General features: G+C 45.7%; 1 protein-coding gene across 12 annotated transcripts in view; it reads left to right on the forward strand.

The window, feature by feature from the left end:
• Positions 1–144: 144 nt before the first annotated feature.
• The window catches only part of LOC118777462 (calcium/calmodulin-dependent protein kinase type II subunit beta), a 59,381-nt gene continuing 45,345 nt past the window's right edge, over positions 145–14,180 (forward strand). For all 12 annotated transcript variants that reach the window (XM_036528378.1, XM_036528380.1, XM_036528384.1 and 9 more), the window contains exons 1-4: positions 145–448; positions 5,818–5,912; positions 13,377–13,436; positions 13,922–13,976. In XM_036528378.1, the coding sequence (XP_036384271.1) occupies positions 387–448; positions 5,818–5,912; positions 13,377–13,436; positions 13,922–13,976 (272 nt within the window). In that variant the 5' untranslated portion in view covers positions 145–386. The remainder of the gene's footprint in view (positions 449–5,817; positions 5,913–13,376; positions 13,437–13,921; positions 13,977–14,180) is intronic.

Here is a 14,180-nt window from a genome sequence, read left to right on the forward strand (position 1 = left end):
CCGATATGGAACACAAACAGCCCCCTTCTTTGGCGAATTAGTCCCTAAAAGGTAATACAATGATGCAGCTCGTGAGAATCGTTGCCCACGCACGAAGTTACACAGAGCCCCCGATTGGTGGCAATCATAACTCGTTTGGTTTTGCCAGGAGAAGGCAGTGCAGTGGCAACCAAGCGTATTGCAAGTGGACGACACACGTAGAGAGGGCGAGGGAGACAAGCTGTCAAGCTAGCTCGCCAGCAAAGCTCTCCTTTACTCTAATACATATCTTCTCTTAACTGATACTTAACAGAAACCATCAGCCGCAGATCCTGAAACATATTTCCTGTAATAGAGTAGAGGACAACGTTCCGAACAGACCCCAAGCCCCGCGAATAGACGGAGACATGGCAACGACAACCTGTACACGATTTACGGACGAGTATCAGCTATACGAAGAGCTCGGAAAGTAAGCTTTTGTTATTCAGTGTTATGTTAATTATGCAGCGAAGTTTATTGTTATTGTACCTCGTTGTTGCAATCATTTGGAAGTGTGTGTGTGCGTGTGTATGTGCGTTCGTTCTCGCGGAGGTGGCAGTTTGGAGTGACAGCGCGTTGCACTTGCACAATCTCACATAGCTAGCTGGCTAGCTACCATTCTCAAAATAAAGCTTGTTAGTTGCAAACGCACACGCTTACACGCATAAGCACACACACATAGATATACACACACACACACACGCACACACAAATGCGCGCGCGCGCACGCACGCTCAGACACACACGCGCGCGCGTGTACAGTGTGTGGCTTTTTCTGCTTTAACGAAAACAAAGTCAACGGGGCGAGCAAGAGTAATTTTTAAAATTTAGAATTGCACTTCTGTCCCCCTCTCCTCTCCCCCGCTGACCCTGCAGTAGAGTTACTACATAGTACGTAGCTCGCTGGAGACAGTGACATTTTGAGCTGTCAAAAATCGAGGCGGCTGTTTGGTGTCTTTAATGTGTGTGTCCGTGGTGAAGCATGCTTGGTGCCTGACGTTAGAAGGGTATTTTGTTCACTTCCCTCCCCTGCAGATTATATTGCATTGCCTTGCCGTGCTTTCTGTTGAATTATTAATTATTTAAGCGCCACCATATTGCACGCTTATGATCTTAATAACGGTCAGAAGACAGCTACCCAACTTCACGTTGTCTTTGTTCCAGCAACTGCTGTAATATTTTATGTGAATTCACACTTGATATGAACAGAGTTACAGCTGCTAATTTTAACATAGCTTAGCTAGCCTACCAGCCAGCTACCGTTAAGAAAATAATGTGCGTGGGGTTGGTACAGTACAGTACGTGATATGGAAGTATGTGTATATCAGTATGTGAGTGGGCTGGAAGGAAGTGCTGCTCGTTTGGTTGCCTGTGAGGAAAATCTCGTATAAAGCGGAGACGACTTTGAGACGATTCTGAATCTTTGAGCTCAAGCCTAAAAGTCGGTCTCGCGAAGTGGTTGGCATTTGGTGTGTCTGCAGGCGCGATCGGAATATGCAGTGTGTTCCCGTCTCCTGTGACATTTGAGAAAGCAATTAATAATTAAACAAATAACTATATTTGGCAGGTGTCGTCTGTATCACCTCCACTATCAAGACTGATTCCACCTTTTACGATTTTTTTTTACTGTTAAACAACTCCACGATGTATTTAAATGTGCATAACTGCAAAGCATGTTTTTTTCCACGGTACTTTCTCACATTCGTTTACACACATCAACATGCACGCACGCACGCGCGCGGCCGCACAAATACAGGGTCTCTTCCAAACTATCAGCCGACAGTAATGAACGAAGCAGTATCAGTGTTGCAGCACACCGACAATAAACCCACAAAACAGCATTTCCTGAATAGCTTCTTTCTATTTGACAGAGAGCGCATGTCGTTTTCACTGCTTCTAATCTTCACAACCAGTTTCCTGTCAGTTCCTCACCATTCGATCCCATCAATTGTATCTTTAGCAAAACTGTAGGGTTTTGCGCATCCTTTTCAGCGCCAGATACACCCGTTTTGCAATAGAAGGAACTGTTACATATTGTTAATTTTCAAGACAGCATTCGATAATGCTGTCTTTTGAATGCGCCATTAGTTGTATTTAAATTGTAATGGCGAATTATATTTACATGGTGGGTAGTTTCCACTCCTGTTTCCACGTTATAGTTAATGCAAATAATTTGGTATCCTAAAATAAATGAAACTGCCATAAAATACGTTACCATAGCTCTCCAGACCTTTTGTTGCACCAATCTGGTGTTTTGACATTGGTGCCACAGTGTTAATTGAGAGACGGGACACAGAGGGGCACGGTTTATTCTGCATGCTGGCAGATCTCTGGTCAAGTGAGGACACACCGTTTGGTGGAAGACTGAGGGAGAGTTAGCCACGCGCTGGCCTGACCTGCGCTGCCGTTCCCCAGTGTCTCTCTGCTAAGCACATTGTGGCGAGCGGGGGGATTTAGGGGAGGTGAAGAGCTTAATCTCCGCGGCTGGGAAACAAACCCACATGTCCTGCTCCATGGTGCAGTGACGTTACCACATTCGGCGAAACGTGGGGGCCAGACAGTGACATCGCCCAACCTGGCTTGGGTGTTTGCTGCAGAATGTGCGCCCATCTTAAGGTCCCCACTCAAGCAGGTATGCGGGGCATGGGGCCAAGTGTTCTGCCCCCTTAAGTGCTTGCTCTGGGCGCTAGTATATCATCCACAAAAAACATTGTAAGAAGAAGTTACTGAAGACAAGCCCAGGTGATCAAGGGTGGCCATTTGAAAGTTTGTACCTTTTACCCTTTGATGTAGCTGAACTATTCAGTGCAAAAATTTTCAAGCTCTGTATAGGTCTCAGCTGCCGTATTGCTTTTTTTCTCTGGGTTACATTGGGGGTTAAGGGTGTGGCTGAATATTTCATTATTCGCATATCCAACCATGAGGTCAGTAATCATTTATTTGGATCAACACTTGAATACTTATTAGAGAACCAAAAATTAAAGGAATTCCTGAGTTGTGCTCTTTCTGCTAGATACTCAAAAAGGGCGGTCCAAGAATCGTGTAAAACACAATTTATAGATGTCATTAATTTTCCTGCTTGGAAGTGAGAGTGAATGCAGATGTCTTTGCGGTGAGAGTTTTATAGGCGCAGAAAGAAGTGACATTTCAAACAGTGCTTGGGAAAGAAAGATCAGATTTGATTGTTTGAATACTTCATCATGGGAGCCACAGAGTATTCAAAAATCATATTATTGGAATGGCACTCCACTCATGGGACTGAGTGAGTGGGACTTTTGGAGATGGGAGCAGAGTCTTATTATAGTGCTCTGTCTTTTTCTTGATCACCTCATTTCCTGGCATTGCAGGTCAGACCCAGAGTGTAGTATTGGATGGCAGTTTTACAATGTCAGCATCAAACCTTGTTATCATTGGCATTTACATGTACTGTTTCAAATAGACTCATGTTGTCTACTCAAGACCATGAGTTTTCTGATTTAGCTATTGTGTGTGTGTGTGTGTGCGTGTGTGTGTGTGTGTGTGTGTTTGTGTGTGTGCGTGTGTGAGTGAGCGAGCGAGTGAACCCTGCGTCTCTCTCTGGGCAGGGTCGCGTGGCACTTTCCTCACTCCTGTCTCAATCGCTTGGCAGGCGTAGCTCTGTAAATCAGTTCAATGTCTCCTCTGAGAGAGACTGGTGCAGATCAGGCGCTAATGAAAAGCACTTTGCTAACACATTGATTACGCTAAGCTGCCGACAGGCAAAGGCCAGCTCAACAGCCCGCCATTCTGTCTTATGTCTTCAGCCCCTTGTGAGACCAGCCCCTGTTCCTGACAGCACTGTGTGCTCTGCATCCAGTATAGCGGTGGCTCCTTTAACGGCACTGGCACTTCCAAAAACAAAGACAAAGTGAGACTAATCAACAGAAAACAAATAATTATTTTATTTTAATGCTATTATGATTTCATATTAATTTAATGCTCCTGTATATTGTTCTTATGGGAGAATGTCTCTGGTTTCTGGTGGATTTGACAGTGTTGCCCAATGATAAGAACTGGGGCAAACAAAATCAGAGCTGGTTCTGTGTTACCCTTGGGTGTTTGGTCTCTGGATTCTGAGCCCCTCTTTTGTTGGCGTTGCTTTTCAAAGCTTTCTGTGGCTCAGAAGTCACAGCGCAGCTGTCTGCGAAACGCTGCCTCAGATCGACGGTGGAGACGCCACCCAAACCGAGGCTCACCTGCGGCAGCGAATTCACCGCAGCCAGGACTGTTGCAGTGCGCTCTCCGTACTGGGATCTGGTGGCGTGTGAAATTTTGGGGCGGCTCCAGTGGGTCGCTCTGCAAGGCTACAGATGGATTCCTACCCTGGCGGGGATGAAATTGGCCAGAGACGTGATTTAAAAAAAAAAAAAGAAAAACGGCACCAGGTTGAGCAATCACGTGCGAGGGAAGAAATCGTGTTGGCAGAGGGGGCAGTTTAGGAGATGCTCATGGCCATACTGGAATGTGACTGCATTTTTGTTTTTATGTGGGAGGCATGTCAGTGTCTATGGTGACACTAATGCTCCGCAGGCCCAGAGCTCGCTGAACTTGCTCATTGAACAGCTCCACATATATTCTTTCTGCACTGCGTGCGTATGTGCCTCTGCCAGAATGTACTCCTGAAGTTGAGATTGGTGTGAAATGAATTGCAAAAAAGCGTAACTTTGGAGAAAGGTGGATGGTGTCGGCCCAAAGCCCCACATTGCGTGTGTGCGCGTACATGTGTGTCTGTGTACACGCGCGTGCTCGTGCGTGCGTGTGGCGTGCATCAAGGCCAGTGGTTTCTGTTACATCGTAAGTCCTCACCTCCTCTCTCGCATGGTGTGCCGATCTTAAACAACATTACTGGAGTAGCTGATTTGGCAAGGCTGTCAGTGTGGTCTCCATCGAGGAGACAAACCCACATACTGCATTACAGCAGAGAAGTAGACCAAAATTATCAGGCTGTGTCATGAAACCAGATTTTTTTTCTTTTCTTACCAAGATATTCCATGATGAAAAGTTGTGCAGGAAGCCTAATTTGCAAATACACCTCGCCGTAACAAGAACTGCTTGAAAGGCACTTTTGTCATCCTACTTGTCATCTTAATTCCACCGCTTTAAACATTCATCAGGAGCCCTGACACAGTTGTGACGCTATGATCTGGATCACATACTTGGCTTCTTTTGTATGCATTGCGTATACCTGCCTTACCTTGTGGCCTGCCTCTAACGTCCTCTTGTGTCCCCTAGATACCCCCAAGTACCATGAACTGTGACTATGCGGATTTGCTTAAACTTGATAAATGATGTTGTGTTCCTGTTCAGCGCTCTCTTAAAGGAAAGCAGATTAGACGCAAACAGGCACTTCTATTGAAGCAGCGATGTCCAAACACGCAAGGGGGGCAAAGGGCAGGGACCCGACAGACACAAAACACTCATTTCCTGGTCTTGTATCTCATTAGATTCCCTTCCCTTGGAAATTTCCTGTTGCTTTTGCAGAGCTAACTCTGTCGAGAAATGTTTTGTTAAAGCATAATAAGTCCCAAGGGAACTGGACTTGCCAAGAAGTAAGAGCCGTATTGTAAGATTATGTGGGGGTGTTGAAAGAGCAGAAAATACAGGTTTCGGAACAGGAAGCTTCTCCTTTGCCCTCAGTAACTCATAGTAACTTTTCTAACTTTCTGCATTTAATGCGTAGCCCTCTGCAAACTGGTTCTGATGAAACAATAAAAGCATGAAGTGGCTGAATTGATTGCATGGTATCTTATCTGTGTAAACTCTTGTTTTTTGTTTCCCCAGGGGAGCATTTTCTGTGGTGCGCCGTTGCGTCAAGCTTTGCACAGGCCAGGAGTATGCCGCCAAAATAATCAACACCAAAAAGCTTTCAGCAAGAGGTAGGTTTGCAGTGTACACAATGGCCGTGAATATAATTTAGTCTGGGGCTGGCTGATGTTAATTAATGATCGAGGCAAACTCACAGTGATCACAGGTAGGTCTCTGGGAAGTACACCACTGCGCAGTCATATCTCTCTTTACTGGTCTGCATTCTTACTGCCAAGAGAGTGCTGAAATGTAATTGTCTGTCGTGACTGTCTGTACTCTGGTGACAACACTAAAAAGTGAATTATATCAAAACTAAATGGTCTAATCTAAGTAGAGTTTAATTAGGCAGACTACCACCAGATCTTTTATTTTCAAAATCAAAAAGCAATGGTAAAAACATATGATTAAACGATTAAACTATCATGAGAATCTTTGCAGAGAACTTGAAACATCCTGTCTGACATGTGACAGTGTGTCAAGGGTCATGATGAGTCAGCGAGTGATTTTATTTAGATCTCCTCAGTTGCTCTATCGAGGCTTGGATGAGCATTTCACAGAGATCAGTGGAGAGCCCTACCAACATGCTGTTCATCTACAGAGACGATTGGAACAGCTGGTTGGGTGGTTCTGAGAATACCTGTCAGAAAGCAGGTCCAGGTGATGAATGGGTGTTCAGGAGAGTGTTTACCATTTTCCCTCAGAAAAACAAGGAACTCAGACCCCTTCTTCTGATGTGACCAGCATGTGTTTGCCTAAGGTAATCGTTAGCTGATGGAGAACCACGCCCCCGTTGCTTTTCATTTACAAGATGACTCTTTGTGGGTTTTCTCCTTTGTGGCTGTAATCTCTCCCTCTTTGTCATGGCACTCTCCCCAGGGTCCTGTTCATTTTAACCCTTTTCTGGAGTTTTATATAGGAATGAACTCTCAAGTCTGACCCCATGGGTTCTAACTGCTCAGGCTGCCCACAGTGGCACTCAGGGTGAGCATCTGTAGGCCGGCCAGCTGCCACACAGTGCCTGACGGGGTGACAGAGAGCCTGCAGCCTAATTCTGTGCCCTCCCATTTAAATGCTCTGTGCTCAGATTTTTATTTGTTGTTGATCGAGAACATGACCGTGTGTGGGGTTTGTGCTGTGCGTTTGCTTAGCAGAAACCTTTATCCAAATTTACATAGAGTTTTTACGTTTTTATGTATCATTTATTTATGTGTCTGTATGTTTACTGAGGCGCTTGAGGTTAAGTATCATGCTTAAGGGTAGATAAGTGGTGCCCAACCTCAAAATCAACCCTCAGAGTCATCTCCTTAACCTCCACACCACACTGCCATCCTAAATTTGTGTATGGGGTGGAGGGAATTAGCTAGTGGGAGATGATAGGGTCTGGCTGTGCGGTTCAAGGTTAATACCGGAGCTGCCTGGGGTGAGTACATTATGTTCATATTGAATGAGCTTGGAAAGGGTGGCCTGAATGAAACCTAAAGACCTCACCTTGACACGCTGTCTGCTATGAGTCATTCTCTGGATGAAAAAGAAAAGGCGGTCTCTTTGTGTTGACCTTATATGGCTCCAGTGATGCACTTGAGTATAATGAACTGGTGCAGTCCAAGTTGAAAATGAAATTGTCTGTTGACAGTGGAACGGCTCTTTTGTAATCATCAGCAGCAATTTGAGGTCAAGGAGGGCTGACCTCCTAACTGGTTTCTGTAATGCTGCTAAAGGCAGTTGGGGTCTAGGGCTTTCGGGTATCAAACACCATGCCTTTGAAGTCCTGCCTTGGATCTCGTTGGAAATTATGGCACAATCCTTTAAGTGGAATCGTATTGCTCAGAGCTAGTTTTAACGAGATTAGCAGCATCCCCAGATTAGCATGCTCGCATTAACATAAGGCCGTCCAAAACTAATGCCAGTCTGAGTCAGGCAGGCTGCAGAATCGTGCATTTGTTGCCTGTGAGGAGTGCAGGTGGTCCGTGTGAATGATAAGACGTGCGTTTTTAATCACAGTTAAAAGTATTGTCGTATTGTTGTCAGGGGTGTTTTATTTGCTAATGTTAAAATATTTGTGTCAGAGTTAAGGTTACATTAATGACCTGAACCTGAATAACTCTGAATCTCACTTTTAATTGCATTTTACTTTTTAAATGTATTGCTGCCTTGACAGGCAAAATTGACATTTATACTTAAGTTTGAATAAGTTTCACAAGAGAATGAGAAGTGAAGTATAAACAAGGAAATGTGCAGAGCTCTACAGAGTACATAACAGCCAGAGTATCAAAGTGCTAGCTTGACAAAATGGTGTGTAATGTCATGGAGAGATGTGAATATTTTTTGCACAGATGTAAGTGTGTACTCGCTGTATATGTATTTTATTAATCCATGGTATAACGCTATACATGTATAAAACATGGGCTGTTTGTATTCAAAGCTTCACACACTGTTATGATACAGGACTGGTTGAGGGCAAGGTGTTGAAATCCATGACAACGTTACCATTCATCACCACCTCCCCAATGTTTGTGGTTCAGTATCATTCCTGAAAAACTGATCAGACCATGAAATAATCCCACTTGGGGTTGGAGTATATATATGTATAATATGTACATATTCTGTCTTTTTCTGCCATTATATATTACATATATATGTATATATATATATATATATATATATATATATATATATATATATATATATATATATATATAAAATGTGTGTGTGTGTGTGCGTGTGCGTGTGCGTATGCTCAATACATACAAATATGGCATTAACTTGAAAGGGTTTGGTTTGTGTAGTACTGGATATTTGTGTGTGTGGGTGGGGAGTGGTCAATGCATTTAGTGTGCATGCTCACACAAGTATGCATTAAGCATACTTGTGTGAGCATGAGAGAGAGGTAGACAAACAGAGAGAGAGGAAGGGAGACAGATAGAGGAGAAGAGGAGAGGGGGAGAGAGAGAGAGAGAGAGAGAGAGAGAGAAGGAGAGAGAAAAGACCCCCCCCCAGCCAGTGAAGGCAGCCCAGGCACTTGGCAGCCACAGGCTGCGCGTCTGTGAGTCCACATGCCTAGAGCACGAGACTCTCATCTGACCCGGAGACACAGAGGGGGCATAGTGAAACTTCCACAGCCCAACCTGGTCTCCGAGCTGCGGGGCAGAGGCCCATGCTGGCCCTGCAGCTAGTCCTCATGTGCACGCCCTCTGATTATTAGGTGCATTGCTAGCCTACAGCTTCTGTTTAGGGCCTCCATTAGAGTTAAACAGTAGTGATCGGTGTTGTGACTGTGTGACACTCTTTAAAGTCACCACACCACAGGTTGTTTTGCACCAGCTTATCAGCCATGTGTTTTGTGCACTGCAACGTTTAATGGCTTGTAAGTCATTCTGGATTGGGGTGTGTTTCAAATAGATATATTTACATAAATATTTAAATGAGTAATAATATAGGGCCGCACGCCCAGGGCCAGCTCCACGCATTGGACACTGTGGGTCAAAGCTTGCCTACCCTGCCCCTGAAAAAAGAGCTACTAATACATGAGCTGCTTCAATTATTAACGTGATGGAAGTTTTGGGGCAGTCTGAGGGTTATTTATAGATGTTGAGCCTCTGTGTGTGTAAAGACGATCAAAGAAAACGGAGGCCCAGAAAACAAAAGCATTATTAATACAGTGTCCCACTTCAGACTTAAACATGCTTCAATGTTGCTCAGGCAGAGGTGATGTGTGTGCGTATTATGACCTCTAAGTCTGAGGACTAGGAAGAGCATTTCAGCAGGAAATATAAAACTGAGCTTGAGTTTAAAATGCTCTTTAAACATACTCGGTAAAAGTGTCACTGGCTGATAATGATCAGAGTGAACAGCGTGTCTGGAAATGAAATGGTTAACACTATCAGTAGGGAGTGGAAACTGGAGCAAATGTGAAAGGGTGGTCGGGGGCGTGGACAGTGGCAAGAACGACAGCCAATGAGGGAATCATAGTGTGGAAAGGGGCGTTACCACAGGGGGAGGGCCTTGCAGACAGACTCTCTAAGGATCCAGTCAGGACACAAAGCAGTGTTTCAAAGATGATGCTGATTGGTCAACGTGTGTGCTCAGGGGTACCTGCAATGCAGAGGCAGTGTGACCTGGATTTACCCAACGTGTGGTGTCACGCGTACTGTAGTCTTTGGTGGCAGCTAAGCACAATTGCCCAGAGTCATTGGACCATGTGAAAAGCCAATAATGACTGCCCCCGCTGTAAACAATGATAAAACAATCATTTAAATTGTAATTGTTTTTGGCGGGACCTTTATTATTTCATGCATTCTCGAGAAGACAAAGCAGAGGGCCTCCTACACAATCAGTCAGATCTCATTGACTTTTGCTGCTGTGATTTTGCTGCAGCCATGCCACATGCACAAGCAGGGGAAAAAAAAACATGCCAGAGAATAGAATATAGTTTCATACATGGAAGTGTCCAGAATTCCTCCCGTGGTTTTGGATGTAGCGCCTAACCAAAGAGCCTGCTTGGTGAAAGACACAGAGGAAGACACAGTGCAATTTGTACAGTTCGGCGGCTGTTGCTCGCACTGTGGGTTGTGTTTTCAGTCCACCGGCTCGTCGTAGCTGGATGCCACTTTCTGCGCCAGCGGTCAATCGGGAGCCGTAGCGGCATGGGACGGGGACGGGATTGGTTTGGGGGGGGAGTGTTATCGTTGTTGGTCATGATATAAAAGAGACGGGGAAGAGAGGGTAATGAGCTGAGCATCAGCACTGCTGCTGCTGCGCTGTTAGGAGACATTTTCGTGTGAGCCCGCGCACCCCGCCTCTGTCACCGCAGGAGGCTTCAGCATCCCCTCATCAGCCCCCCCTCCACCATCACAACAGGGGAGGGGTTCAGAGAGAGGGGAGCGTGAGCAGGAGGATGAGGGAAGGATTTAGGCTTCGAAGACATGCAGGAATTAGCATCTCCCAGTGAACGATGCGCGTGCAGCTTCTTAAGCTCAAAGCTTTCATAATTTCACTGCGCTTCACGACAACAACAGCAACAGCGTCAGCATCAGCAGCAGCAGCAGCAGCAGCAGGGAGCACTCGAGTGGTTTGGCTGTATGATATTTGGGTCAGCATTTTAAACATTTCACAAGTGAGGACTGTTCAGTTTTGTCACTGCTCTTGTCACGCTTGTTGAAAGACCAAAAGCACAATGGTGCAGCGCAATTATCGAACATACTTCCAATCGCAGCACCTGTCTCATTCTTCGGAATTACACAATATAAAACCTTTAAGCGTCAAAGACTGGTTCTTACAAAGCTACGGTGTAGTGACAGTCTTGCAGCCTGTGCTTTTAGTTTGTCGGTGCTGGCTTGTTTGTTTATGGATTAGTTATTCAGAACGTGCCTTGTGAGGAAATTGGCAAGGCTTGTTTGGACAGATGCAGCTCGGTTGTAGTGAACATCAGTGTCATGCCCTGGTAGCAGGAGACAGCTCCGTGCCTGCTGATGTAGGACTAGTAAAAACTGCATCGTAAACTGGCCTAATGCTGTGGAATCCTATATTGAATTGACCTATTCAGTCAAAGGAAACTGAGGCAGCGTAATACTAACTGTTGAGCACAGGTGGGGTTTAAAAAGGTCATCAGCCTTTCCACTCCCACTCCCAGTATTCCTCCTGTCTCCTCACTATGTTACTTTCATAGCTGAGAGTGACTTGCATTTTATATGGCTGGGTAATACCTGGAGCAATTTAAGTTAAGTACTTTGCTTAAGTGTTCAACTGTACACTTCCTTTGGGGATTTGAGCTGGCAACCTGTAGTTTATAAGCCCTGCTCTGTACCACTACACCACACTGCTCCCCTCATCACCACAGTGTTTGATCCACCCCTCTGCCCTTTGCTGTTTAGCCCTACTCCTCACCCCTACGCTCCCTCCCTCCTACCCCCTTACCCCTAACCACATTCCTTTGCTGTGTTTCCTCACTCATCTCCTCTCCCCTCACACTGTGTAAGAGGCAGAGTGTACAGCAGGCTTGGGGCCCAGAGCTGTCACTCTGGCCATTTTCTCTCCCAGTGAGCACATTGCTCACGCTTTGTCCGCCCCCTCAGGGCTCCCGGTTCATCTCTTATTTACGTGCCAGCATCACGAAAACCTCAGCAGCTCCAGCTCCACGGGGGGTGGGGGGGAGATGGTGGAGAGGGGTGGGGAGTGTCTCCCGCTGGCCCTAATTTGGCCTCACAACAGCGCCTCTACTTGTCATGGTCTTCCTCTGTGCTGGCACGCGGGACGGTCTTGAGGTGTACGCGGTTAAACCCAGGCCGCAAAGGCTGGCTCAGCGCATGTCCTGCCAGAAAAATAGCTTTCACTGGGTGTGAATTATGGATGAATCAGCTTCCTTTTTTAAACCACAGGAAGTGACTCTCCAGTGTTGACCCATTCAGCCCTCCCGGAGGCACACCTCCTGGAATGACCTCATCGCGAGATGGGGGGTCTGATCGTCATGGAGACAGCGTGTCACAAGAACTCTGTCTAGGCTGGCTCGTCTAGTGTGTGAGAGGGTTCAAAAGGAGACGAGTGATTCATAGACACAGAGAGTGTGATTTTTGGGCAAGAAGGCAAAGACTGTGTAGGCTGAAGTGATAAGCTGCTGTTGCACCTTTCATGACCTTTGCCTTTTGACCCTACCAGGTCACTGCCACTACTGTCCCAATACAGTGTCCTCTTCAGTCTGCATCTGCTGATGCCAGTCCTGGAGCACCTGGCATTGCGGCAGTGCACATTCAAACCCTGTAAATCACACAGGGTTAAGCCATGGTCCAGCTTTACAATCACTTTAAAAAAGTCATTTGATATTGATATGGGCCATATAAAATACTAACTGTTTTTTGAGCACAGGTAAGTCATGTTTTTACATACAGTATGACGGTCATGTCGTCGTGATGCCAACAATGACAATAAATGGATAAATAACAGGATGGTGAAGATATGAACCTGGCGGGGCGTACTTTGTGTAAACAGTATATAGTTTACCCTGTCAGAGTGGTAAAGATTGCTGTAGACCGCTTCAACAGACTGGATTATAGAATTACCAGATTGTTAGAGAGTGGTATTGGATTTGTGTCCAAGATTGCTATATACATCCAATCAGGTGTCCCTAGGTGTGTGTGTGTGTGTGTGTGTGTGTGTGTGTCCTTGAGGTATGTCTATATGTGTTTATTTGCTTGAGTATGAGTTTTTAGGTGTGTGCAGGTGTGTGCTTACTATTTTACATTTTATATTCATTCATTTGGCACATGCCCTTATCCAAAGTGAGTGTGTGTCTGTTATGATTCTTGGTTGTAACATACGACTGTGAGGACATGTTTCTGTTATCAGTGGACAATAATTCCTACTAAGTTCCAGAAAGAAAATGAATGATAACACACGAAGCAGTGTATAACTACTGGATTGTATTGCTCATATTTGCTCTTTGTATGTAATTACACAGTACAGTAGACCATTGTGCCCCTCTCCCTCCTCATTCTCTCCATCTCTCACTGCCTCTACCTCTGACTGTAATTCTCTCTCCTCAGATCATCAGAAGTTGGAGCGTGAAGCTCGTATTTGTCGCTTGCTGAAGCACTCCAATATCGGTAAGAGCCTCTGTATGTGTATGGGGCGGGAGAAGGCAAAGACAGCATGGCCTGCATAGCACGGCTTGCAGCCTGTTACACATCCTTTTTCCTCTGCCGTTATTCAGATTAAATATGGCTAATTAAAGGCACAGTACATTTACATTATTAGGCACCTTTCTCACTGAACAGTGCAGGTCCATGAGTAAGTGTGGGCAGCCCCCATCTTCATTTGAGCAGCTAGAATTTAAATCTCTGCTCGTTGTCTCAAAAGAAGAATGCGTTTGTGTTAGAACCGGGTGGTGACGTTTTCACTGGCACTGACATCACTGGCTTCCATGACTAGGCTCATAAATACATACATAAACCCCGATGCCATGTCAGAAACAGTTACGTGCCCCTCTCCGTCTCCGTTTGTCTGTCTGTGTCAGCTGCTTGCTGTCGTGCGCCAGTCGATTTCAGAGGGAGATTGTGTAACATTTCTTCACCCCTCTCCTCTCTTGCAGTTCGTCTCCATGACAGTATATCAGAAGAAGGCTTCCACTACCTCCTCTTTGACTTGTGAGTGTCAGTGTATTAGAAATCAAATACCCCAGAGCCTCCCCCCACCCCCACCCCCCTCTCTCTGTCCCACTGGGTGTAATCGAATCAGTTCCTCTCGCCATCCCTTCTCTCTCGCTGTGATGTAATGTCCCTCCGCTCCTACCCCATTCGCGCCGCTCGATTCCACACTCTTCTTCCTCTCTCTCTCTCTCGCTCTCTCTC

The sequence above is a fragment of the Megalops cyprinoides genome, chromosome 5 (assembly GCF_013368585.1).
Source record: "Megalops cyprinoides isolate fMegCyp1 chromosome 5, fMegCyp1.pri, whole genome shotgun sequence".
Classification (NCBI taxonomy): Eukaryota; Metazoa; Chordata; class Actinopteri; order Elopiformes; family Megalopidae; genus Megalops; species Megalops cyprinoides.